We start from the raw sequence: 27,500 nt of genomic DNA on the forward strand, positions 1-27,500 counted from the left end.
CACCCTTGCCATCATCACCATATCACCTAAAGGAGTAAAACCTAAACTAATATATGTAGATACTTAACAGAGCAAATGAATATAAGTACAATATTACAATAACAACAACTACCTCTACTATTGCTATTACTACTACTACTACTACTACTACTACTACTAGGTCAACACCAGCACGTGAACAACATTAACATTATATGACACCAAAATTAAATCCTCTCAAGCAGTTTGTGGAGTGCTGACAAATTATAGCACACACACACACACACACACACACACACACACACACACACACACACACACACACACACGCACACGCACGCACGCACATTCCTGAAAGCAGCGTGGTTTTTTAGAGTAAATCTTGACAAATATACAACGTGTGTCAGGCTGGGAGGAGAGCCAACGCCTACCCTCGATCCGCGGACGGGAGGGAGACAGGAAGGAAGAGGGAAGGATGGGTGGAGGGAAGAAAGGAAGGTGAGAGACAGAACAGGCAGAGGGTTAAGTAGAGGAAAGGGTGGATAAAGGAAGATAAAAGGATATGGATAGGGTAGAGGAAGGGATGAATAGAGGGATAAACGGAGAAGAGGAGTAAGAATAGGTGGAATGATACTAGAGGAGGGGGATTGATTGATGCGGCAAAGAAGTAAGAGGAAGAGGTAAAACAGATAGAAACAAGCGGAGTGGGATGATGTGTAGAATAGTGATGCGTATTAAGAACAGATACGAAGAGACCTGTTGGCCTATAGAGAGGGTATCTGCTGGGCTACTGCTACTGCTGATAGACTACGTGTGTTAGGACAGGACAGAACAGAAGAAGGATCCCCACCCACCTCTTCCTCCGACAATGTATACAGGCAGGAAACGGATAGAAGCCAAACACCATGTCCTTTATACAGAGCAGGACATGGAAGTTTTACAGGAAAGAAAGAAAATACGAGAAGAGTATCCTAGGCTGACACTACAGGTGGCCTAACCTCTGGGGGGGTAAATACAAGTCAACCCGGTACCAGCGACTGGCCATATTTGTGGCTTTACCGCGTACCAGCTACAAGACAAATTTTTGACTTGACATAAACCCCAAAAATAGAAGATGCATAAACTGATCACAAATGCGTTGATGTATATTATATAATGATTTGCGTGAGTGATGATTTTTTCTCATTAATTCGCTTAGAGGAGCCTTTAAGAAAAATGATCCCTGCAGCTACCGGGTTAAGGAGTGGGGCGAGTAAGAGGAAAGGAGATAGAAGGAAGATTAAAAGGAGATAGGAGAGGAAGAGAAGCCGATGAAAAGAATATAAAGAAAAGTATGGATAGATTAAGTGAACACGTAATATGCATAAAGATAAACGGTCGAATGAGGTAGAAAAGTTTGCGAGATATAAAACAAAGAAAGAACAGGACACTAATTTTAAAAAGAGGGAAAAAAATGAAATCCAACCAAGAAAAAAAACATTAAAAAAAAACAGTGTAGATGCTTTGAAAGACACTGAAGAGAGAGAGAGAGAGAGAGAGAGAGAGAGAGAGAGAGAGAGAGAGAGAGAGAGAGAGAGAGAGAAAGGTGAAGAGGAGGTGACGTAGAAACGACAACTTTGAAAACAATGGAACAGAAGGAAAAAAGAGATAAGGAAGCGAATTATATAAAAAAAAAAATGAGGTTGCGCGGTTATGACATAGGAAGGAGGAAAACATAAGTGGATTAGGAAGGTCGAGGAGACAAAAAATAAAATAGAAATGAGAAAAAACGGCAAAAAAATTGATATGAAAAAACAGAGGGAAGAAGATGACGCAAGAAGAGAGAGAGAGAGAGAGACGTAATCGTTGTATAGATGCCTTACGTTTGGCAGGGACTGGAGGCGCCGCTACGTCTCTCTCTCTCTCGAACTCCCATCTGTCTTGTCCTAATTATCCCTCATCCCTCTTTGTCATCCTCTTCTAAATCGTATACATCTTTATTTTACTTTTCCACTTTCCTCTTTCTTCCCTCCTCCTCCTCCTCCTCCTCCTCCTTCCCTCCGTCCTCCTAATCATCCTTCCTCTCCCTTCTTCCATCTCCTTCTCCTTCACCTCCTCATCCTGCTCCTCTTCTTCCTCTTCCTCTTCCACTTCCTCCTACTTCATTGCCCTTGTTCTCCTTCCCCGCTCGTTTGTCCTCCCGCCTCCTTCACCTCCTCATTCGTTACCCCTTTCAACATCGCTTCTCTCCATCATCGTTATCTATGCTCTATTTCTCTCTTTCTTTTTTTCCGACATTATTATTCATTTTTGTCCTCCATCGTTTATTCATGTCAGTTAGAATCGTCACTTTCATACATTTTGTTTTTCTGTCATCTATCTTTTTCTTCATTACCATCCGCTTCATCTGTCTCTACCCACTCATCCATTCGTGTTATTACCTCACCTCGTATGTATGTCACCTGTTTCCCCCTTACTTACCCCGGTGATACTTTCCCTTTCTTCATTATCACTTTCCTCTTCTCTGCTACTACGTCCCTTGGTTATCTTTCCCCTTTGTTACTAACCCCTTCCTCAACCTCATCGTTACATGCGTTTTCTCTCACCTGGAAAGTATGTATGTCACCTGTTTCCCTTTACTCACTTACCCTTTCTTCATTATCACTTTCCTCTTCTCTGCTACTACGTTCCTTGGTCATCTTCCCCTTGTTACTCATCCCTTCCTCAGCCTCATCGTTACTTGCGTTTTCTCTCTCCTCGAAAGTATGTATGTCACCTGTTTCCCCCTTACTCACTTACCCCGGTGTTGTTTTCCCTTTCTGAGTACATTATCACCCCCCCCTTCTCTACCTTACTTCTACGTTCGTTAGATGTATTTCCTCTGTTACTCTCTCCCTCTGCTTTTCCATTTCCTCTTCATTCTCATTTTCCTCTCCCCACCTTTCCTTCTACTCACCTTAGATATCTTCCCTCCCACTACTCTTGCCCTCTACTTTCCCTTTTCCTCTTCATTCTCACTTGCCTCTCCTCTCCTCTGCTCCTCCAATCCTTAGATATCTTTCCTCCTTTTACTTTTCCCCTCCTTAACCTCACTTTCTCTTCATTCTTCCTTTCGTTTCCTCCTTTTCATCTTCCGCCTTTCCTTCCTCCCATCCCCACCTCTCTCCTTCTCCCTCTCAGATGCACTTGTCCTCCTTCCTCGGGGCCTCTTAGGAGGGTCATAAGTTGGGTAAACATCACCTAAGAAGTGCATTTTTATTGCCTAGTGTCTTAATTTAGGTTTAAGATACTCAGGGTTTTTATTTCTTGCAAAGTTTCGTGTGTGTGTGTGTGTGTGTGTGTGTGTGTGTGTGTGTGTGTGTGTGTGTGTGTGTGCTTGCTGAATAAACTTAATACATAAGATCAACAATGCTCCTCTTGTGTTAAACCAGTTAGCTTTGGCGGCTGTGTATTCAGGGCCGCCGTCTAACCCGCCTTTGAGTCATCGCTGAGGACGGGCAGGTAACCGAGGCCCACGAGGTAACCTGCACACCCTCACCTGTCCGCCTCCCTCACCTTGACCCCGATATTTAATAGGTTACCGCCTCGTCCGTTAAGCAAACCACCCTGCACAAGTCAGTCAGTAGACGGTTAAATTGAAAAAAAAAACACAGAGATAAATAAAAGAGACAAATTGTCATACATAAAAAAAATGTTCGTAGAAGGATAAAAATAAGACAGATAGATAGGTAGATAGATAGACAGATAAATAGAGAGAAGGTAGATAGACATACATACAGACATACAGATAGACAAACAAACAGACAGACTAAATAAATAAGAAAAAGTTAATAAATAATAGTGAAGATATAATTGCCTGATCGATTGGAATATTTGTTTTCTTTTCTCACCATGATATATTACATTATTCCGACCCTTCCCCTTACACACACACAAAAAAAAAAAAAAACGCATTTAAACGTTGCCGGTAATCAGAGCAAAGTACAACGTTTTTTCCTTACGTTTTATCTCTCCTTCCCATTAGTCGTACACTTCTATAGCAAATAAAAAAAAGAAATATTGGTATAGCAAAATAACCGCAGAGAGAGAGAGAGAGAGAGAGAGAGAGAGAGAGAGAGAGAGAGAGAGAGAGAGAGAGAGAGAGAGAGAGAGAGAGAGAGAGAGAGAGAGAGAGAGAGAGAGAGAGAGAGAGATGTAAAAGTTGGCTACTCGTAATGACGCACACGTAATCAGACTTTACATATATATTTCTCTTCCATATCTTTGCACCTTCTGACCTACTTGCGTCTATTTCCGTCCCTCTTAGTTTTGGGTCATTTAAAGTTCGTGACATTTTTTATTTTTTTATTTTTTTAGATAAATGAGATGAAGTGATTACCTGATGCGTGCGTGCGTGCGTGCGTGCAGGTGTGTCTGTCTGTGAGAATGGTGGGGAAAGCGAGGGATGGGTGAGTGGATTGGAAATGTATATAATGCTCTTTATCTTTCTTTTTCTTTTATTTTTTCCTTCTCTGGCTATCAATTTCTATCCATCTATCTATTCAGTCTGTCTTTCTCTCTCGGTTCCTTCATTCACCTCTTTATCCATTTCTTTCTATCTATATCTATCTATGTATCTATCGTCTTTCTTTCCGTCGTCCTTCACTTCTCTATCTCTTCCTAACTGTATCTATCTATCTATCTATTCCTCATATCTCCAGACATTCTTTCACATCTTCCTTCATCTGTCGTCCACTTTTTCCTCCTCCACCGTCTCTTTTTTTCCTTCCATCCTCTATCTCTTCCTAACTCTGTCTATCTGCCTATCTATCTATCTCTTCCTCGTATCTCCAGCCATTTTTTCACATCTTCCTTCATCTGTCGTCCAACATTTTCCTCCTCCACGACCTCCTTTTTTTCCCAAGCGTTCCGTCGACCTTTTTATGTAATTATCCTGAGTCCTTGATCAGTAATAAGTAAAACATGAAAGTTGAGATGACGCTCGTACAGTTTTTTTTTTCTTCAACTTTCGTTTTGGGTATGTCATCACGAGAGGGTACTGGTGGTGGTGGTGGTGGTGGTCCTGGTAGTGATAGTGATGGTGGTGGTGATTGTAGTGGTGGTGGTAGTGGTGGTGTTGCCGGTTTTATTGGTTGAGTTAATTATGGTAGCCTTAGTGAGGAGGGGTGGAAAATGTAGTAGTAGTAGTAGTAGTAGTAGTAGTAGTAGTATGGGGAGGAGGAGTTGTATTTATTGTTGTTGTTTGTGATGGTGGTTGTGGTGATGATGGTTGTTCTTGGTGTTAGTGGTGGTATTGTTGTAAAAATAGCAGTGACATTAGAAGCAGTATTGTAGTTATTTTAGTAATTGTGTAGGACTAAATTATGATCGTTGTTATTATTATTATTATTATTATTATTATTATTATTATTATTATTATTATTATTATTATTATTATTACTACTACTACTACTACTACTACTACTACCACTACTACTACTACTACTTCAACCACTACTACTACTACTACTACTACTATTACTACCACTACTATTTTATTTTTATTGTTATTGTTATTATTTTTATTATTATAGCCGACTTCATTTCATGTTAACAAGTAGTTCGTCCTGCGCGTGAGGTCCCAAGACTCACTTTTTTCCCTCCCCGCCGTGTGCTCGCGAGTGACGCAAGACCACATCCGGAGCAACGAACGAGCCGACAGGTGAATGCCGGCACACGTAATGGCTCTAACGAGGTGCCCGGGGAGAGAGAGAGAGAGAGAGAGAGAGAGAGAGAGAGAGAGAGAGAGAGAGAGAGAGTGTTTAGCGATACTCTCAAGTCACAGAGTAAGAAATAGTCCATGCATACACGAAAAGTCATCAGGTAAAACTCCTAATTAATGAGAACTTACCTGTGTCGGGACGAGATGGCGGGTGTGATGACGATGGTGATGGTGGTGATGGTGCTGGTGATGTGACGCGTAGGGTGAGGAGGAGGGCTCGTCGTGGTTGTAGTTCTGGTGGTGTAGGTAATCCTGTTGTGCTGGTGGGGGAGGGGAGGGTGGGGGTGGGGTGCCTCTGCCCCTCGCAACAGCCTGTACCATGCCGTCCCTCAGAGCAGACAGGTCTCCCGGGCGATCCCTCGTGTCAACATGAGGTAAATCGGGCAGTCAGGTGGCCCAATCAGACTTCACACAGCTGCTTCCTTTATGTCTGTCCTGCTCAGCCTCACTCGCCGCACTCACATCTGCTCGTTCTGTTTATCTATATCAACTCTACTTCACTCTTAACTTGTCCTTTTCATTTGTTCCACGTGAATAAAACTATCTCCTATTTCCACCCTCCTCCTTTTTCTCCTTATCTTCCTTTTTCACTCTTCAGTCCCGCCAGCACACCACACGTTCTACTCACGCTAAACACGCTGACAAGTTATGTGTTAAAGGTTTTGAGGAGGAGGATTTCACGCTAAATTTCATGTGCAGATTTGGTCACTGCATCCGTCCGTGGTCAGGTATTTATTTTCAGTGATAGGATTTTACACTATAATGCAATTTTCATAGCTTTTATAACTGTTAAGCTCACACGCAAAGGAAGATTCCACAGTGAAGTTTTGATGGACATTATTTTCAATTTCCATTATATTTCACTTGTTTCTCTTTTTTCCATGATATTTTACACCTTAATACGTGTCACTAGGGCAGGGCAGGAGAGAATAAATTACCAATCAAGTGAAAGCCGTCTCAGATTGATTAAAAAAAAGCTAACAGTGTCCCATATAACTATTGCAAACCCTTTCAGGTATCCTCTCTATAAAAATAAAACTTTCAGATACAGTTTTTCGTTTTCATTTTCATCAATCACTATTCCACACGCCAGCGGGACGTTAGAAAACTCTCGGACTGAATGAAGTAGCTAGTGGCCGGGTCCCCGCGCCCAGCACTGACACAAGAAAGAAAATAATCAGCGTTGAAGTGAGCCTGCTGCTAAGACGGCGCTCGGCTGCTTTGCGGGGTGATTACTGTCGCGCCGCCACAGTCAGCGTCGCGCTCAGGCCAAGGAATGTGCCGCGCTTGGATGGAGACGTAACTCAGGTTTCGTGTGTAATATTTCCACGCCGCCTGACATGTTTATTGTTCTTCTTGGTGCTGCGAGGAATTGCTGAGGTCGTCTCGCGTATCTCAGCACGTCATGAGGGCAAGACGGCAGGACGAGGCGGCGCTGGAGGAGGCAAGCCAAGGTGGCACTCACCTCACCTGCCCGCTGCTGGCCTCACCTCACCTGTTGTGCCGCCACGCTCCCTCGCACGCCGACACACTCCCTCACACGCCCAGGTGCCAAGTTTTTTTTAGACCTTTACCATTAACCATGGACTTACTTTTTTTCATATGCACGGTTATATTTTTTTCGTCGTCCCAAATTCAGGTGAGGTAGAGGCCACGGGGCTGGTGGTGGGGCGCCTCTCGTCTGTCACGGAGCATCATGCCATGCCTGGGATGGGATGCGCCTGGGACGGGACGGCGGTGCCCTCGTGTACCGAACTTCCGTTTTTCATACGCGAGCTATTTTTTTTTTCTTGTGACCCCAATTCAGGTGTCGGTGGTAAGTGCCGTAACGGCGCGTCGGGAATGGGACTGGGACGACCTGTCGTTGACTCACGCCCCGTCAACGTTTTTTTTTTTTTTTCTCCTCTGAAAAAAAATAACTAACCTAGATTTTTGTCCTTGAGCGCGTGACTGATCAACAAGTTACTTTTTTTAGTAAAGCGAGACCCGCGGCAGCTGCTGTGTTTCTAATCAGCGCCCTGGCGACTTACCGCAACACCAGTGATACGAGTCTTACAGCAGCACCGTCAATCTTTGTTCAAGTTATCAAGTTTTCTTCCCGCATATTTTTTTCTTGTTCGGGTAACTTTTTTTTTTTTTTTCTTCACAACTTGTCAGCAGTGAGACAGACCTACACAGGCCGACGGTGCGGCGCGGGTACCATCACTGAAAACAAATTTCGCACATCACTTGAATATATTGGTACGCTCTGTTGCAGTCCCACAAAGGCCAAGGAGACGGAGTAGTGCGCTGAGGCAATCCACAGCTCCGTTAAATCATCTGAAAGATTCTTTTCACAGTTTCACTCACCACGAACGGTAAAAAAAACTAAATTATTTCACTATACTAATTCTTCTCACACACTGACACATTGCCGCACTAACAAGTCTTGCTGTGTAGGTCGTGACCCTTCGCGGAGCACCAGCCACAGACGAGAAATACACTGGGCGAGTCTGCAGCAGGAGCAGCGGCGGGAGGGCACACTCAGCCTCACCCCGGCGCTGGGCGAGTGTCAGGCGGCTGGGCGAGGAGGACGGGCAGTCAGGCGGGCACGGGTAACGCGATGCAGGGCCGGGGGCGGGGGGTGGGAGGGGCGGCCGTCAAGGGTAGCGAGGGAGGCTGAGTGGGCGAGGGAGGAGGAGTGAAGCGGCGGGGAAGGAGAGACGGATTAAGTGAGTAGGAGAGGTCAAGGTGTTCTCAAGGAATGAAGGAGTCGAGTGGCAACACGAAAATCACCAACAAGGAGCGGGCACTTGTTGGCACTCCCTTCTGGCCTCCCTCCCTCTGTCCCTCCTCTCCCCCTTACCCCTACCCACCTCTCTACGTACTCTCTTCCCTCCGCCCTCCATTCTTCCCCTATTTCTGTCCCTCCTCCCCAAATCTTCTATCCCGACCTATTTGCCTCCCTCCATTCCGTCTATTTCTGTCCTTCTTCCTCCAAGTGTTCTCTCCTTATCTGTATTCCTCCATCCTCTCCTCCACTCCTTCCTCTCCTCTTCCTACTACCTTTTGCAACCTTGATTTTCCATAGTGTTCCCCTCTCCTCTCTCCCTCTGTTGCTCCCTCCTTTATCTACATCTTTCCTTTCCCCGTCCATATCCTTAATCTTTACTACATTACTAACCTTATCTTTAACTCTACTACCTTTTGCAACCTTGATTCTCCATACTGTTCCTCTCTGCTCTCTCCCTCTGTTGCTCCCTCCTTTATCTATGTCTTTCCTCTCGCCATCCATGTCCTTAATCTCTTACTACACGCCCTCAGTTCCGATTCATTCATGCTCTCTCTCCCTCCCACTCTTCCTCGCCGCCTCGCTCTCCCATCATCAGCATCACTCAAACCGACTTTTTACGCCGTCACCTCCTTCCCACGACCGGTGACTCACGGGATAAACCGGGGGCTGAATCTTCTCTGTATACTTTCCCTCGAGAGTTAAAGAGATAATAAAGTTGGAGTTTGAACTAAAGGGAAAGACTGGGGAGGAAAAAAAGAAGAGACGGAAAGTAAATGAAGAAAAGAACTAGAAAGAATGAGTGGATATCTTATATATATCTTATCCTAATCACTGTCTTTCTAGGGAGAGAGAGAGAGAGAGAGAGAGAGAGAGAGAGAGAGAGAGAGAGAGAGAGAGAGAGAGAGAGAGAGAGAGAGAGAGAGAGAGAGAGAGAGAGAGAGAGAGAGAGAGAGTATTGGGTGAATGAGAACAAGGACAGGGGAGGAGAAGAATAATTAATAGCAAGAAGACTAACTTTAGAGCAAGACAGGCGGGCTAAAGAAATGTCCAGGGAAGGGAGAACACGAGATGACTTGTTTCCTTCTTATACCTCTTTTGTTTTAGTATGTGTGTTGATGAAGGTAATTATTTGTCGTTTTTTTCTCTTTGATTTAGAGAGAGAGAGAGAGAGAGAGAGAGAGAGAGAGAGGTGAGAGACTTGAATGAGACTTTACCTTGAACACAGTCTCTCTCTCTCTCTCTCTCTCTCTCTCTCTCTCTCTCCCCATACTGTTTAAACGCTGGCGTAAGGCGTATCCTTCCAACCTTACCCTACCTTAACCTTTCCTTACCCTTTTGATCTGAACCCATACTCTCCCTTTCCTTACCCTTTTGATCTGAACCCATACTCTCCCTTTCCTCCCTCTTTCTCCCTTGCCCTTTTTACCTTTACCTTCATTGCTTACGCTCTCCCACGGGAAAAAATATGGGGAAACCTGAGCACCGTAGAGAGTGGGTAATCTTCCGGAACGAAACAGCCCTTCCGCCGCCTCCTAGTCTCGCAAAAACAGGAAACTACGCCGCGAATATGTCGGCCTCATTGTGTCCCTCATTTTAGTCCCAGAATCGCTAAGGGAAAGAATAAATTTGCAAAACATGACGTCAAAATAATGATGAGGATAATAATGATGATGATTGTCACAGTAGTAATGGTGATGATGTCCCTCTAATTTCTTTTGACTTAAATTTTGCTCTGTCCTCATTATTCACATACTCATTTTTTTCTTTAAGTGCAGATGATAACGCTTGAAGGCTGTCTTGAGGGACCTGTTGTTTCAGTGTCCTCTTCCTTATTCTTATATTCTTTTTTTTCTTCTGAGTGTAGCCGATAGTGCCATTAGCTTAGCCATTAGCCCCCATTATAGATAGATAGATAGATAGCACCGGGATGCTCTCTTGAGGGACCTGGTGATCGGCCCCAAGTCGATAGTGCCACAGCCTGATTTTATTTAGATATACATAATTCGCTTGACCCATGTTGTCCCAGTGTTCCTGCTAACGAAAGTCGGTAAGTTCGGTGTTAGGTTTGATGAAAGATCCGGACAGTATGTGCTAATCTTCCGCTATTTGTCGATGGGTGAAAATGGCACTCTGTTTACAAGCAGGACTTGAACCCCATGTCTTCAGGATCCACAGCTCCGCGCGGTGATTACTCTGCCAGCGCCTCCACAATCATATTCTACTCACTCATATCCCATTTTTTCATTTCCTTTGCCATTTTTACTCATAATCATCATTTTTGTTGTTTTCAAGTACTCCTCACAAAGAAACACTACAATTAATTTCCCCATAGCCTCGTTGTGGGCGCCACCGTGGGCCAGAGATCAGCCGCCGCTCATCCCAGCAGGCCGGCCCTAACATCCTCCCCTCTGGGCTTGTCGATAAATGGATTACCTGATGAAGCGTCAGGATGATAAACCGTGCTGACCCACTTGTCACAGCGGGCCTTGCCTATTTACCGAGTTAACGGGGTACTGGTGTGATGCTTACCTCTGTGGACCCCTCGTGTGGAGTTTAGAAATATATAGGAAGCAATTGTAGGAAAGATTTGTTGGTAAGACATCCGTCGTGGCCGCCCTGGCTGTCGGTGCCCCTTTGACTTAGATAATCCCGCCGCCTTTCCGGGCAGTCCCTCACAACAGCCAGAAATGGTATAGCAACTCTCCTCCCACGAGAAGGACCCAACAAGTAATACCTTCGAGGCTCACCTGTAAATATTGTATGTAGTATACCTAAGAAATTATGGTCGTATTCTATCACGCTACGCCACACATACCTCCTGCCCGTCGCACGCACCTCACCCCAGTGCGCCAGAACACTGGTTGCCTTGGTGGCGTGTCCAGCTATAACGGTGGCAGCAATGGTGGCAGCAACACTCACGGCTGTGCTGCTTATAAAAAAAACATTCCTACTATCGCCACCAAAACCTGAGGCTTAAGCCTGAATACGACGTCGTGAGCGGACTGTCCCTTACATCTTACAAGGTACACCTTTTCACGTTGACTTTTTATGCAGCAGCACAATTTTCATTACCATGCGATGGGCTTTAGGGGCTTGACTTGCTTGCGGTAATGGTATCAATGTGTCTCCTAGACTTAGTGCCATCTTTTGCAGTGAGCGTAGTTTTTCAACTCCGCATTCACCAGCACCGCCGCTGTGCTCGATGGCTATAGTTAGTGCATCGCCAACCACAACTCGGTCACCCGATGACCCGCCACGGGTTTCAAGTGACTCCGTCCCGTGTTTGGTTCCTTCCTCCGACAGGTCGAGTGATGCCTCTCATAACTGGCTTTTAACTAGGGTCGTCATTGCATTAGTGATGCCCGGCTTACACTGAACATGGCTGCCGGTCATTGTCTGTGTGTGTGGGTGCTGGGTGTTGTCCAGGATGGTGCCGCTAGAGGGTGTCACCGAACAAAGGATGTCAAAGACCCTGTTTGGCTCTGTCCCCGCCTCCCGCCCTCATTCGTCTGCTGCAAGTTGGCTGACCAGGGAGAGCAGCGCCCAACCCAACCCCTCCCAGCACGTTCTCCCTGGCCGCATGTGCCTCCCTGACCCCTCGGCTTCCCCGGTGCACGCACTGATGGCGGGAGGAAGGTTTGTGAGATTTACGAGGCATTATATTCCTATTTGGGACAGCCTGAGAAAATTGTCTCGACTTGAAGAATTGTTATAGAACGTCTGGGGGCATGAGAAGTGGCCCTTTCTTCTCGCCATGCTTCATATGTAATATATAATACTTTGTTACTTTTTTAAATGGTTTTCGCATTTTTTAAATATTTTCTGTGCATGAGTTTTGGAGTATTTTCGCAAAAGTAGGACGCAATGATTTCTGGGATCTCATAATTTAACTTCTGTATAAAAAGAAATATTTCCGAGCTCAATAATTGCTGTTAAAAATCTGTTCGTACTGTTTATGAGGTAAGTGAGGGAGAACATCAAAACACTTAATAAATGTGTCGAAAGGCGTCCCTGGCCGCGGAGAAGTGTTGTGATGTGCGATGATTCACGGACTCATGAACACCAGTAAATACTCTTCTCACGTGGCGGCTAATCTGTGCCCTCAGCGATCACAGGGAACGAGGACACACACACACACACACACACACACACACACACACACACACACACACACACACACACTGAGCAGGGCAGACGTTGTGAATGTTTTGTGTTGACGTTCACATTTCAGAAAACCCTATTACTTCCTCCTTTACTCGGCGTGTTGGCTACATTTTCTTTCACCATTATTTTGTCTCTTGCAGGATGAGAGTATACGTTTGCTGACTTAAAAATATGGTTGTTAATCGGCTTTGAGCAAGAAAATATAAGGTTCATTGTCAAAACAGTGCGGGATGCTAAACAGAAAGCAGGGATATTGTCGACAAGTAGGAACACGTGAGAACATTACTGCCATGTGGAGAGAAATACTCATTGTTAGAACGTTATTATAGAGACAAATATAACACGAAAGGATACTTAAGTTGTGTCCACGAGAGGTTAGCGATTAAAACAACAGCGGGACAATAAAAGAAACACTACTAAAACAAACACGTTTTCCACAGGTGCCGAAATATTGTTAACACGATTATAGTTTTTGCTGCACCGTTAAGTACGAGAGCGTTGCGTTGCGTTGCTTTACACTCTGACGGATGAAAACGAAAGACGGAATTCGTGTTTTACCTGCGCGTCATGTCAAGCTCGCAGACAAGCAAGCCTCACGGTGTGTTTACAAAGGCACAAACACGCGCCGCCACAACAAACCCTCTGGTGACCCGCCCCGCCGACTAATAATGCTGACGTACGAGGGAGCATAAGCAAGGCTCTGTCGGGACGAGCGTCGGGGAGGAAGACAAATTTACTGTCCCAATAATTAAGTCAGAGGAAAGAGTTTTTTGTTCAGCCGCCAACGTTGAGACACGGGCTAGGGGCGGGGTGGAGGGGGTGAGGGGGGAGGGGGGCGGGGACAGATAGAGACAGAAGTGTGGCAAGAAAACAACCGCACCGTGGAGACAGCTGAGGGTGCCACGGCCTCCCCCCCACAACACCAGGTGCCTACTGCCAGGGCCTACCCAGCCTCACACCTGCCTCCCTTTGCCTCTCTCTTCCTCTCTCCCTCCCTTCCACTCCGTCCCTCAACTCTCCCCTATCCTTACTGCCTCCTGTTTTCCCTTCCTCTCAAACCCCCCCCCCCTCGTTACCTCTCTACTTTCCTTACTCTTTTTCTCTTTTCTGATACACCTCTTCACCTCCCTCCCTCCCCTCTTCCCCACGTCACGACCACAATCCCTCCCTTCCTCGTCACTTCAGCCCTCTCACTTTTTTCTTTCAACTCTCTTCCTATGCCACAATCGGCGGACGGCGAGATTAGATGAATAATTAATAAATAGAAATAAAAAATAGTAAATTCTTCTTCGTTTATCCCCTGTTACCTCCCTCCCTCCCCTCTTTCCGACCACCATCCTTGCCCACCTTCCCACGTCACCACTCCCTCCTTTTCTTCCACCTCCCCACTCCACCACTCCCTCCCGTTCTTTCCTCCACCTCTTCCACTCCCCCCCCCCTCTCCCCCCTTACACCCACAGATACTATAGCGGCTCCACGACTATTATTCCCTTTTTCCTTTTTTTTTTCTTTCTTTCCGGAATGTGGAACAAATTTTCTGCAAATGTGCTAATTGCCCCACTTGTCCGCGGCACTTTGTTGTCCTGTCGGCTGATCCACCACCCTGACTTTGCTGCCCTAAAACCGCGTTGATTGTGTTCATTTTTTTATTTATTTTTTGTCTCTCTCTCTCTCTCTCTCTCTCTCTCTCTCTCTCTCTCTCTCTCTCTCTCTCTCTCTCTCTCTCTCTCAACGTTATAATTAGGATTTTCCATTTTTACCTGCTAACTTTCATTAATCTTAATTTAGCGATTCAATTTATAGCGACGTGCAAGTCCAGCCGGCTATAGGGAGCGTCGACCCCTCCATGCCACCACCGCCGCCATCAGACCCGGTGACAGACAGGCGGACATTCATTTTTGGCAGGCTGGGTCGCACAAATTGTTACACCTGATAAATTGAATGTCGAGGATTCGGTCGAGAGAGACAAGAGGTTACACACAGATACATACACACCGTCTGTTTCATAGTCCGAGCTATAATGATAAATAATTAAATATCAAGGATTTGGTCAATGGAGACAAGAGGTTAAACATACAAATACAAAAATAGTCTTAGAAGCGGATGAAAATGGACATATCACACTTGCCCTGAGTTTTTTTTTTTTTTTTTTTTTTGTGAAGCAAGGCGAGAAAAGATAGATATTGAAAAGGGTAATGCAAAATCTGGCACATTAGAGATGGTCTCATATCATTACTTTCCTTGGACTTGAAATATGTAACTGTAGTATTTAAAAAAAAAACATTTCTGTATGCCTTTAGGACTGAATGATTTTGTAGTAGAGTAATATTGGTGCTGTACTGAACGGTACTTGAGAGCCAGCCCACGTGCGGGAGGAAAGACAAGCAATTATATTTATATGTAAAGTGCTGCTTACATAAAAAAATAAATATATACTGATGTGTCGTTCCCAAGAGGATATCAAATTAAATAAAAGGACTAATTTAGATCCAAGTATGCCTTCGTCATTTTTTGTAAGGATTCAACTCGTAGGAAACTTCAAAACTGCGGAAGGCATGCAGACGAAACCAACACTTTATAGATGGCGTCCGCGGTGTGTCCAGCCGCCGCTCTGTGCTCCGTGGCGGCTGCAGCGTAGTCTCAAGCTTCTCTGAATCATGATTGTTACAGAACTTTACCGCTCAAGACAACAAATCGAACAATACGGCAAGGAGCGGCTTGTTAAAACTTTATCACGCTGCTGCCACGCTTGTTAACGCCTTGTTAGTCAGAGGCAGGGAGACAGGCGAGGGGCGTGATGCAGGGCAGAGAGGAAGGTGATGATTGCTTAGGACAGGTCAAGGAGGAGGAGTTGGAGCCTAAATTGTCAGTCTGGGAAGCGATTTATTATTAGTAGAAAGTAGGTGTGGCGTTGGTGGTTGTAGTAGTAGCAGTAGTAGTAGTAGTAGTAGTAGTAATAGCAGCAGTAGAAGTAGCAGTAGCAGTAGAAGTAAGAATTGAAGTAATGATAATAGTAAAAGTATTAATAATAGTGTCGGCATTTCTTCTGCTTTTATCTTCGGTGTTCACGTTGATGGAGAAATATTCCTTAACGAGGTATATTCCAGATGCACCCAAAGCAGGTACTCAGCATATAATGTAATGTAAATGATATTTTTAAAGCTCATTTCTGCTTGATTTCGCAGAGCTTTTATGTAAGATTGGATGAGGAGAGGCTGCCGGACAGCATTTATATTTTCTCTCGTTTACCGATAATAAAACAACGAGAATGATCAGGTACATTTTTATTAACAATAGTGTCACTTATTATATTGAAGTGTAATTGTTGCAAGTCCCAGAGAAACACAGGGAATTTACGATGATTGAAAGAATAGCTCAAGCTTCGTGGGACCTCTGATCCTATCGCTGGTGACACCTGCTAAGAATTAATTTACCTCATCTCTCCGCACTATTTGTTCATGCACATACTCCTGTTAGATACGTATAAATTCTCCTTTCCTTTCTTTTTGTCTCGCCTTGTCGCTCCTCTTGTCCCCTTCCTCTTGGCGGAAATAATGGCTGACACCAATTTGTGGAGAATGTCTTCAAAGGTTACTGGAATATATGAGTTTAGATAATAATTTGATATCTATATTGGGATGACAGAAGAGAGAGAGAGAGAGAGAGAGAGAGAGAGAGAGAGAGAGAGAGAGAGAGAGAGAGAGAGAGAGAGAGAGAGAGAGAGAGAGATTATAGGAATATATGAGTTTAGATAATAATTTTATATCTATATTGGGATGACAGAAGAGAGAGAGAGAGGAGTGTACAGAATGATGTATGGTGTAGGTTCGATAATTGTTTTGATGTAGTTGTTTATCGGGCACGTTATTTGTATACCCCGGGGTGTTGCGGGAGTGTGTGTTTGGTTGGTTTGTCTTTAGAGTGATTAGTTCTTTCTTCTTCCCTCAGAGGACACCACGACGGCCCCCCGCTGCCAGGTGTTCACCCCCTCCCTCCCGGCAGCTGATTCTCCTGTAAGTACATTTGCCACACGCACTTTTTATATACGGTAAAAATAGCCACACCAAGAGGAATTTGTCTCTCCTCGCCTTGCCAGTCGCGAAAACATAGTCTTATCTTGTGTGTCACGAAAACAATGTATCTTTCCTTGCCAGTCGCTGAAACCTTGTGTCTGGTTTTATCTATCACGCAAACAATGCATCTTCGTACCTTGTCTGTCACGAAACCAATGTATCTCACCTGGTTACTCACGAACAAAATCCCAGTACCGTCCAATGGAAATCTTGCGTGGAGTTTTTCCTCACTATATTCATAAAAAGAAAATTACCTAGCATTGTAAGTTCTAAGCTGTTGTCTGTGTTGTTGTTGTTGGTATCTCACCTTGTCACTCACGAACAAAATCCCTGTACAGTCCAAGGGAAATCTTGCTTGGAGCTTTTTCTCACTATATTCATAAAAAAAGTTCTCTGGCAGTGTAACTTATGAGCTGTTGTCTGTGTTGTTGTTGTTGTTGTTGTTGTTGTTGGTGGTGGTGGTGGTAGTGGAGGTTAACCATGGGAAGTTCCCATACTCTCTTGCGTTGTTTTTCTCTGTCCCTCACGATTTCCCTCTCATTATTTTTTCTTTTCTTTCTCCCTCACCTCCTCTTGCCTCCCTCCCCGTCTTCCTTTTCTCACGTTTCCTTCCTCAAATTTCCTCTGCCTCCCTTCCCTTCCCCCTTTCCTTATACGTTTCCTTCCTCAAATATCCTCTCATTGTTTTTTTTTCATTTACTCTCCACTAGTTTATTTTCTCTTTTCTTTTTCACCACTGTTTCCCTTTTCTTTCCTCTCACCATTTGCGTTCCTCCTCTCTTCTCCTTTCCTTCCCTTTTCTTCTCCAAATTTCCTTTCTTTATATTTTCTTTTTCCTCTTTCCGCTAGTTTTTTTTTCATTTTAATTTGCAGTTCGTCTATTTTTTCCCCTCTTCCCGTTTTCTTGCTTCCTCCCTCTTTCCTTCCTCCTCCTCTCTCTCCCCTCTTTCCTTCCTCCTCCTCTCTCTCCCCTCTCTCTTTATTCCTTCCTCTCTCCCCTCTCTTTATTCCCTCTTCTCTCTCCTCACCTATTGCTTTCCTCCCTTTCCTTGTTTTTCTTTCTTCAAATTTCCTTTCATCATATTTTCATTTACTCCTTCCGTCATTTTTTTCTAGTGATTTTTTTTTCATTGTAATTCACAGCTTGCGTATTTTTCATCTTTTCCCCTCTTTTTTTACTTCTTTTTATGTTTTTTCATTTCCCTCTTATTCCCTTTTTTTCCCTTTCTCTTTACCTCTCCCTTTTTGCTTCCCTCTCCTCTTCGTTTCTTTGTTTCTCCTTCCTCAAATTTCCTTTCATTACTTTTTTTCATTTTCTCTCCACTTGCTCTTTCATTGTCATTTACCGTGTGCATTTTTCCTCTCTTTTTCCCACTTTCTTAATTCCTCTTTCATTCTTTCCTCCTCACCCGGATACCCCACCAACACCCCCCTTCCCTCCACCCCAGCAACGCCCCTCCCTCCCTTCCGTTTCCTCCCCTCCCCTCCCCTTCTCTCCGGCCCTTCCTCCTGCTCCATCCTATCCCCTCCCCTCCCTGTCTGACCCACATAACTGAGAGTAAGCGTGAAGTGGCTCATCGCACCGCCCCCCCCCCCCCCTCATTCCCTACCTGTCCCTCCCTCCCCCTGGCTACTCCCTTCCCCCCTCCCTACCTGTCGCTCCCTCCCTCCCTGCCTCGCCACACCTGCCTTCTCTCTCTCCCATCTCCGCCGCCACGATGTTGTTGCTACACTGTCTAGACCCGGCGGACAGGTGGTCAAAGGACAGGTGGACGGGATTAGTGAGTGCGTTAATTATCACCTGTGCTTTGTCCGTTTTATTAGTCTTGATCGTCGTTACGCATTTTTTTTGGTTTATTTGATCGTCGTTGAGTGTTAGTTTTCTTCTTTTTTTTTTTTCCTTTCTCTTTCTCCTCACTTTCTGCTTCCCGCCCCATTCCCTTTCCTTGCTTTTCCTTCACCTATCTTCCTTTCACTATATTTATACGTCTCCCCTTTCCACTAGATTCGTTAATTATCTTCTCTGTTCTTTTCTGGTGGTGGATTGGAGGTGGATTTTCTTTTCTTTTTTCTTTTTTTTCTGCCCTATACGTTTTTTTTTTTACCGGTGTTTGCGTCCTCTTTTTTCTATCTCTCGTAAGAATCAATGTGTTCAAGTTTTTTTTTCCTACCCAAAGCGTCTTTTTTGTATTCATTCGCGGGTGTTTACGTGCTCAATTTTCCTATCTCTCCTAAGCATCGGAGTGTTCAATTTTTTTATCTACCCTAAGCGTCTTTCTTTGTATCCATTCGTGGGTGTGTGGGTGCTCAATTTTTCTATCTCTCGTAAGCATCAATGTGTTCAAGTTTTTTTTCTACCCTAAGCGTCTTTTTTGTATCCATTCGCGGGTGTTTATGTGCTCAATTTTTCTATCTCTCCTCTATTTTTGACCTCGTCTCTCTCTCGTGTTTCTTTTTTTCTCTCCTGTCCTTTGAGGTCGTTCCGCTTCTTCTCTCTCTCTCTCTCTCTCTCTCTCTCTCTCTCTCTCTCTCTCTCTCTCTCTCTCTCTCTCTCTCTCTCTTTGGCTCTCTCTCTCTCTCTCTCTCTCTCTCTCTCTCTCTCTCTCTCTCTCTCTCTCTCTCTCTCTCTCTCTCTCTCTCTCTCTCTCTCTCTCTCTCTCTCTCTCTCTCTCTCTCTCTCTTTATTTTCTCACCTTGTTCCCATTTATTTTCTCTACACTCTAATTTCTTATGTTTTCTTCAGTTTGCTTTCTTTACCTGCTTAATTATTGCACCGCCTTTTTACTGTTCAACCTCTCAAGTGTTCAGACCCTTACCTTACCTTTACCTTCATTTCTTACTCTGTTATCTTACATCTGTAGTCTATGTCACCTGTTGTTCTTCTTATTTTCCTTGTTGCACCGCTTCTCATGTGTCAGTTTCTTGTTTTCTTTTCCTAGTTTGCATTAATCTTCTACATTTTCAGACGTCTCTTGTTTTTTTGTGTCCATCATCGTTACTTCCGTTTTGCTTTTCCCCATTCGACCATCCCTCACCCTGTCGTTCACAAGGATGGGGTAATTATATGGGTATTAAGTTCACTATCAATGGGGTGCTTTTATGTCTGTCCCATCCAACACTCAGCCTGCAAACTCCTCAACCCTCCCAAAGACTGTCATCCATTTGTCTCGTTGTGTTAGAAAACTTACGAGGACTAAGCCACACCCCTCTTTCGGCCACCTCATTGGATTTTTTTTAGGAGCAGCGAGTAGCGGGCTTTTTTTTAATTATTGTTTCCTTTCTTTGTGCCCTTGAGCTGTCTCCTTTATTGTAAAAAAAACACGTATACTAACCTTAGGAAACCTTGGAAGTGCTTTGCATCGTGACATTACAAAAGGTGCCTTGTAGAATCGTTTGGGCACTTACTAATCGCCTTCATGACCATGGGGTGATATTTGCTGCAGGTTCTTGCGAGAGTCGGCTTAGGAAGTGTTTTAGATCGTTTTCTCAGACGCTTCCGTTTCTCTCATCAGCTATTTCCAAAGGCTGAAAAGGAGATCAGTTGGGTTGTAACGAGTGTTTTTAAGGTCCATGGTACAGAAGAATGCACTCTCTACCACCAGTGTCATAAAACTACCCTTACCAACGCTCAAAACACCACCGAAAGCCTTGTCAAAAATGTGTACTTGGGCGCTAAATGTTTGAGAGTATGACCCTCAGTGTAGGCTCATAGGGGACTGAAGGTTGAGTGGGTGACCTTGGTTGGGACGAGCATGACCCATATTCGTATACATTTCAAGGCGGGCTTACACACTTACATTTGATAAGGCTTTCGTATAGAGATTGTGTGTATTTCCATGGGCAGTTAAATGAGCCTAGTGATAGTTTGACATGGCCTCTGCACCAGGAACGTCAAAAACACTCATGATAACTTGACTTATTTATTTTGTGGCCTTAGGAAATATTTGTTATGAAGGTCGGCAGCGTCTGGGAACACGGGCTTATGAGTCGACAGGCGGATAGAGTCAGGGGTGTTTAGAGGGTCACAGGGTATCCAGGGAGAGTGGACAGCGAGATAAAGTTTAGCCTCCCCGTGTTTGGGTTTGGGCTGGTCACGGGCGTCGGCAGGAGCGGTAATCCAACACCCTATCTCTGGATTTTCGGTGTAGCGTTGAAAAATAAGGTATTGAGAGCAAGGCCGCGTCTTTATTGGATTAGTATGTATGAAGGGGATGGAGAGGGTTGGATGGAGCCTTGTGAACAAAAGAGATTGGTGGCGTGAACAAGTTAGTTAGTTGAACAGTGCATGGGCGAGGTAAAAGTGATTGGTGTACGGATGCCTGGCGAGGGAGGTAATAACGGAGGGAGAGTGAGTTATTCATGATTAGCTGTTAGGGCCTGGAGGAGTATGTTGGGGAGCGGCTCATATCACAGGGAGGGGAAAAAAGAAGCAAGCAGGCCAAGGCAGGCGGTATGGCGGTGGAATGTATTGGAGAAGTTGTTGTTCATGCGTCTCTTTGGTCTCGCCTGTCCCTTAGTTAAAGAAAAGTTATATAACAATTAACACAGTGACTCCTTCTGGATAAAAAATAAATAAATAAAACAAGCCAAAAATTATATATGCACATTTGTGACTCGCTCTGGATGAAAAAATAAAAAGATAAAACAAGCCAAAAATTATATATGCACATTTGTGACTCGTTCTGGATGAAAAAATAAAAAGATAAAACAAGCAATAATTATATATGCACATTTGTGACTCGCTCTGGATAAAAAAATAAAAAAATAAAACAAACAATAATTATATATGCACACTTGTGACTCCTGGATGAAAAAATAAAATAAATAAAACAAGCAGAAAATTATATATCCACATTTTTTTATGGATGTCTGATGATAGTCTTGAAAAAAAAAAAAAAAGATCTTCCTGCAAAATTAACTGAAGCAATACTTACGAACAATTCTTCAACTTCCTAAATTTCAAGATAAAATATAATATATGCAAATTCATGAAATAACCTACTAACCTGTAAATAAAGAATTGAGAAATGTAATGTTTTCTCGTTAATTAACTCGTAGAACAACAAAAATAATAAGGAAAAAAGTCTTTAACCACGCAACGCTAAAAAAAACGTGTGGGCATGATGAAGTGAAAGCGTAAAGGACTAATTATTTTGGGTCTAAAAACAGCTCGTGTTGCTGGGGCAGAGTTCGTGAGGTACGCGGGTGGGAACATGGCGCGAAGAGAATGAGGGGAGTGAGGAAATATATATTGACTTAGAGCAACGGAAACATGGGAGGAAGAGAATGAGGGGAGTGAGGAAATATATATTGACTTAGAGCAACGGAAACATGGGGGGAAGAGAATGAGGGGAGTGAGGAAATATATATTGACTTAGAGCAACGGAAACATGGGGGGAAGAGAATGAGGGGAGTGAGGAAATATATATTGACTTAGAGCAACGGAAACATGGCGCTAGAGAATGAGGGGAGTGAGGAAATATATATTGACTTAGAGCAACGGAAACATGGGGGGAAGAGAATGAGGGGAATGAGGAAATATATATTGACTTAGAGCAACGGAAACATGGGGGGAAGAGAATGAGGGGAATGAGGAAATATATATTGACTTAGAGCAACGGAAACATGGCGGGAAGAGAATGAGGGGAGTGAGGAAATATATATTGACTTAGAGCAACGAAAAGAACAGAACTCCCCAAAAAATACTGTTTAAATCAAGATAAGGTAAGGCATAGGAAAAGCTGGGTGCATACGCCATAGCTGCGCGTTGCTGCGGTGCTCATCTCCGTACTGTTGGCCCTTAGGTTTCCCCAAGTACCCATTTATTGACCAGCCCGAAAGGTAGGATGAATAGTTGGGTGAGCTGCACGCCGACTGCCCGGGCCGGGATTCGAACACCAACCCACGGATATGTAGCCAGGCGCGCTAACCATTAGACCACTGATAATGAGTAAAAGTTTGTCTGCATAAAAACAAAAGGAAAGAGGAAAAGAGAGGAAAATTAATGTGTGGGAGAAAGAGAGAGAGAGAGAGTGTTAAGTATAAAAAGAAGTCAATTAAAGAGAATGGCGGTCACGTCGACAAAGTAACATGTGTGTGCGGGTGTCGGTGTAGTACGGAGAGAAAAAGTAGACAAACAAACAAACGAGAAGCAGGTGGGCGGAGAAAAAGCAAACACACGCGCGCGCACACACACACACGCGCGCACACACACACACACACACACACACACACACACACACACACACACACACACACACACACACACACACACACACACACACACACACACACACACACACACACTATATCACTCACTCACCCACAAAAGGAATAAATATGAAGATTACCCGCGAGAGAGAGAGAGAGAGAGAGAGAGAGAGAGAGAGAGAGAGAGAGAGAGAGAGAGAGAGAGAGAGAGAGATGTAGGTCAGGGCGGGCACTTGAGACCCCCAAACAGCCTCCGTGTGTGTGTGTGTGTGTGTGTGTGTGTGTGTGTGTGTGTGTGTGTGTGTGTGTGTGTGTGTGTGTGTTTACCTTGGAGTGAGTAGTAATGGCGGGGACTGCAAAATCCCGACCTACAGACAGACAGGCAGACTGACAGACAGACAGGCGTCGACGCAATGTCAAGAGTAAAGAGAAAACTGAAACTTTTCTCCTCCTCCTCCTCCTCCTCCTCCTCTTCCTTCTCCTCGACTCCTTCCTCATCCTCTTGCCCTCCTTCCTTTCACTCGCTTCCGTGTCTCTACTCTCCCTTTGAGCATCATCGAGAACGCAGACTCGGAGCGGGATGATTAGCCGAGCTCTGAAAGCAACACCATATCCGGCACTATCGTCTTCCTCTCTCCCCATCTCTCCCTCTCCTTGCCCATTTAACACCCCTAGAACCGGGCCCATCTCCCTTCTCCCTCTTCTGCTCTTCCCTCTCTCCGTATTTACCCTCAATCCCACTCACTGTCAATCCTCATATCTCACACGTTGTTTCCCTCAAAGTCTCGGTCGTCGCTGCAAACCTTCCTTCCTGCAGCTTGACTTCCTTCCTCGCATTCCTTCACAATCCCCAACACGCACTGCTTCTCTTCGTTGCCTGTCACTGCTCACCTTCGTTGTCTTCCACCCCAGAAACTCCACCCCAGCAACTCTTTCCTCTCTCAGCCTCGCCGTGACACACTTCCCCAGCTATCTCATCTTCAACCCAATCCCCTTGTTCCCGGTGCCCTCACGCCAAGTCATGCACTCTATGTCCTCTCAGCCTCGTATTGTCCCTAGCCTCTATATTACTCAAGTATGCTCAGACATTAGTGATCGTTCGCATCTCAACTCGTCTCATCCTCTCATCCCAGATTTGTCCTCAGCATCCCTATTTATCTCCCGAGTACGCGCTCAGATATCTTCGTTCTTATCTCAGCTCGCCTCATCTATAGTTTTTTCTCCTCTCAGCCCAGTACTGCCCTCAGCCTCCTCATTTCTCTCCCTAGTACGGTCAGACATTAGCATCCACATCTCAGCTTTCCTCACTACAGTTCACCAACATCCTTCCTTCCCTCCTGCTGCCTTCACTTAATGTCTATCTTCCTCACCCAGCTTCCCTTTCCTCGTTGACCCTCGCCCAGTGATCCCTCCTCCTCGTCCTCCTCCCCCCGTGCCCCAGCGCCCCTCTCTTCACCCCCTACTCCCTCGTGCCCTCATTCCCCTGCTCCACTTTCGAAAAATAAGGATTTGTTATTTAAGTTGTTTAATACCCTGTGATGACTTCGACAGTTCTCCCTCCCTCCTTCCCGCCCTCCCTCCGTCTCTCCTTCCCCTCCATCCATTCCCCTCCATTCCCCCCGTCTTTCCTATCCCTCTCCCTCTCCCTCCCTCCCTCCCTCTGCCCGCGTTAGAGGTGTAGGTGAAAGAGGTCGTGTTGATTACATATTTAATTGTCAGTTCCTTTGATCCGTTAGCAAAATTAATGAGATAGCAAAATGCCCTTTTACGTCACTTCCCCCCTCACCCTCCCCCTCCCCTCCCCTTTCACCTCATTACTCGCCACCTCTTGAATTTGACACGGAAAGACCAGACAGATACATTAAAAAAAAAAAAAAGATTAATACAGCTATGATAGTTCAGACGACTTGAATTTAATATGGAAGGCCACACCGCACTACCCAAATTAAAGCAAGGATATAGAGAGCCTCCAAACAGTTAAGCCCATTGACGGTGCTTCGCTGTGAGCCACTTAAAGGATTCCAAACTGTCCGCCGCTTACGTTTTCAGGGTTAAGAGTGACGTCAGCACCAAGAGTAGGTCGCAGGAGGCACGGCGACGGTGTCGGCGACGGCGGATGACGAACAAGAAGCGTCACCCGCCGAGCAGCTGCCACGCGTCTCTCACCCACGCCATGACTCACACACACACACACGCACACACACTCACCCTTGCCCCCGTCACTGCCACCGGACCCAAGAAGGTTGTCTGGGGGGTTTGGACACGTGGTTCGTCTGCGTAAGAAACAAGAAAATGATTAATTGACGCTTTCTTACCACTGCGTTCCGACGGATGGCTCGCGGGCGTTGGTTTGTCGTGTCTGGGGCAAGGGAACTAACGTCTCGTGCGTGTTTGCTTGGGCTCAGACTTGTCCACCCCATATATAGCACTTCTTTCCCGCCCAGTCTCGCCTTGTCAGATTTCCGAAGCTTTTGTTTGGTTTGCAGTCGCGTCGAGGCAAAAGCTTTCCCCATTGTCCACTGTATATGTTATACAGCGTCACCCCGTTCCTGACTTCCGTTTTATTTTTATTTTTTATTTATTTATTTATTTTTTTATTTTTTATTTTTTTTTACTAGTCGCGTCGAGGTAAAAGTACTCTCCGTTGGCCACTGTTTCTGTCATTCTGCTTCACCCCGTCCCTGCCCTTGTCACTGTGGCCCTGCGCTGCCCTTTCCCGTCTCGTCCCATTTCGGTTCGTAGTCGCGTCGGGGCAAGTGTACTCCCTCCCCCCCAACCCCCCCCTTTTTTTTCTTCTTTTTTTACGTTTGTGTCTATGGCGCCTGTAGGCTTTCTTGGTGGGGCCTGATATTCTGCCTCAGCCCGTAATGGCGCAGGGAAGTGTTGATAGTGGTGCCATCTTGCTTTGCTCATGATGCCCCCCCAAGGTCCCCAACCCCCAACCCCCGAGCTCATCTTTGATCCTCTCTTAACGAGAGAATCTAAAGTCCGGGTTGATGGGTGGTCTTCAGGACAGCATGTGGGTAGTCTTAAGCCACTCGGCGGTGATTGAAAAATCCCAGCTTGTAGCGGCGGGCGGGACGCGAAGCCTCGTCCTCCTTGACGCGACGCCCGCACGCTAACCACTCAGCCACCGTCTCCGCGGAGCAGTGGTTAGCTTGCCTAGCTGCAAATCCGCTGGCATGGGCTCGAATCCCTGCCCTGGCAGTCGGCGCACAGTTCATCCAGTTGTTCATCTTCTCTTTCTGGCTGGTTGATAAAAGGGCACCTGTGGAAAACGGGGGACTTCACACTGGCTGTGTCCCGGGGTAATGGGTTCTTTCCACCACAGGCTTGAGAGCCAATGCTACGGAAATGAGCACCGCAGCCACGCGAACCTATAGCGTATGCACCCAAATTTACCTTTATTTACCTTACGTGGCCTCGTCCTGCCCTGCCTTGCCACTCCCGCCCTGTCTCTTCCTCTCCTATTCCTAATGTTATTGTTTCAGTTTAATGGCGTCGCAGTTTCGAGGTGAAGACGGTAATTCCTGAGGATCCTCATGATCCATACACAGTCTTATCCCGCCCTGCACACCATCCATCTTCCAAGCCCTGCCTCCCCCCCCAATCCCCCGAGGCTCTGTTTTGTATACAGACGTAAACGATAAAGAAGTGACACGCTCACTTTTAAGCTTTGTGACCCAGATTCTTCAAAGAAGCAAGAAAAATAGACATAAAAGAAGTTCCTCTCCCATGTTACACGCCGCCCGAGGGTGTGGCCCACTTGCATCACCAAGACAATATATGGAAGAAAAAAGCCGAGTAAACACAACCAGAGCCAAAGAAAACGTCTAAGTGATACTGGTAAACCAACAGTAATACATTTAGATGAGGGGGTGGAGCGTGCGCGTGTCATCACAGCCAAGAAAAAGATACTGTGAAAACATAACTAGAACACACACACACACACACACACACACACACACACACACACACACACACACACACACACACAAGCGTATCCATGCCGCCCCTTACCGCCGTCCAGCTGGGAGTGAGAGACTATAAAAAAAATATATATTGAATCCGTGAGTGAGGGATGCCTGTACCCATCCTGCAGTCCGCCAGCTTGCCGCCCCACGAGCCGCTCTCCTCCCCTTGCAATACGTCACTGTACCTCAAACGCTCCTTGCTGCGACCCAGTTTTACCTTTATGACCCACTTTGAAACATTCTGATATTGCTGCAACCAATATGCCCCCCGCTGTCCGGTATTTCATTTACTCTTTAGGGAAATAGCAACCCAGTGTGAAGTCCTGCGACCCGATTCACTGAGGCTTGACCCGTACTTGAGGAGCTTCGCAGTACACCACAATACACACTTCTTTATGAATATCCACGCCCCCACTGCTCCATATCCCTCTTTTTACGGTTGCGAGAGGCCAGGGAAAGGGACGTATGGGGTAGTCAACGCATCACTAGCAAGGAAATTAAGTGTGGAGGGAAAGGAAGATGTAGCCCTCATCACCAACTGGTCTCGCCGCTAATATTGCCGCCGCTTTGTCCAACTGATGGTTTTT

General features: G+C 45.4%; 2 protein-coding genes across 5 annotated transcripts in view; one reads left to right on the forward strand and one right to left on the reverse strand.

Annotated features, from left to right (window-relative positions):
- The window catches only part of LOC126996447 (uncharacterized), an 82,938-nt gene extending 74,375 nt beyond the window's left edge, over nucleotides 1-8,563 (reverse strand). Inside the window, exons 1-2 of one of the 4 annotated variants that reach the window (XM_050856900.1) lie at nucleotides 8,143-8,563; nucleotides 5,849-6,628 (exon numbers count right to left, since the gene is read on the reverse strand). In XM_050856900.1, the coding sequence (XP_050712857.1) occupies nucleotides 5,849-6,040 (192 nt within the window). In that variant the 5' untranslated portion in view covers nucleotides 6,041-6,628; nucleotides 8,143-8,563. Of the gene's footprint in view, nucleotides 1-5,848; nucleotides 6,629-8,068 lie in introns of all 4 variants that reach the window. The other 3 variants (XM_050856902.1, XM_050856903.1, XM_050856899.1) reach the window with 3 other exon arrangements.
- Nucleotides 8,564-11,376: 2,813 nt separating this feature from the next.
- LOC126996449 (fibrous sheath CABYR-binding protein-like) overlaps nucleotides 11,377-27,500 on the forward strand; it is a 90,928-nt gene continuing 74,804 nt past the window's right edge. The window contains exons 1-2 of the mRNA XM_050856906.1: nucleotides 11,377-11,515; nucleotides 16,605-16,669. The gene's annotated coding sequence lies outside the window, so the exon portion shown is untranslated. The remainder of the gene's footprint in view (nucleotides 11,516-16,604; nucleotides 16,670-27,500) is intronic.

Source organism: Eriocheir sinensis, chromosome 10, assembly GCF_024679095.1.
Source record: "Eriocheir sinensis breed Jianghai 21 chromosome 10, ASM2467909v1, whole genome shotgun sequence".
Taxonomy (NCBI): domain Eukaryota; kingdom Metazoa; phylum Arthropoda; class Malacostraca; order Decapoda; family Varunidae; genus Eriocheir; species Eriocheir sinensis.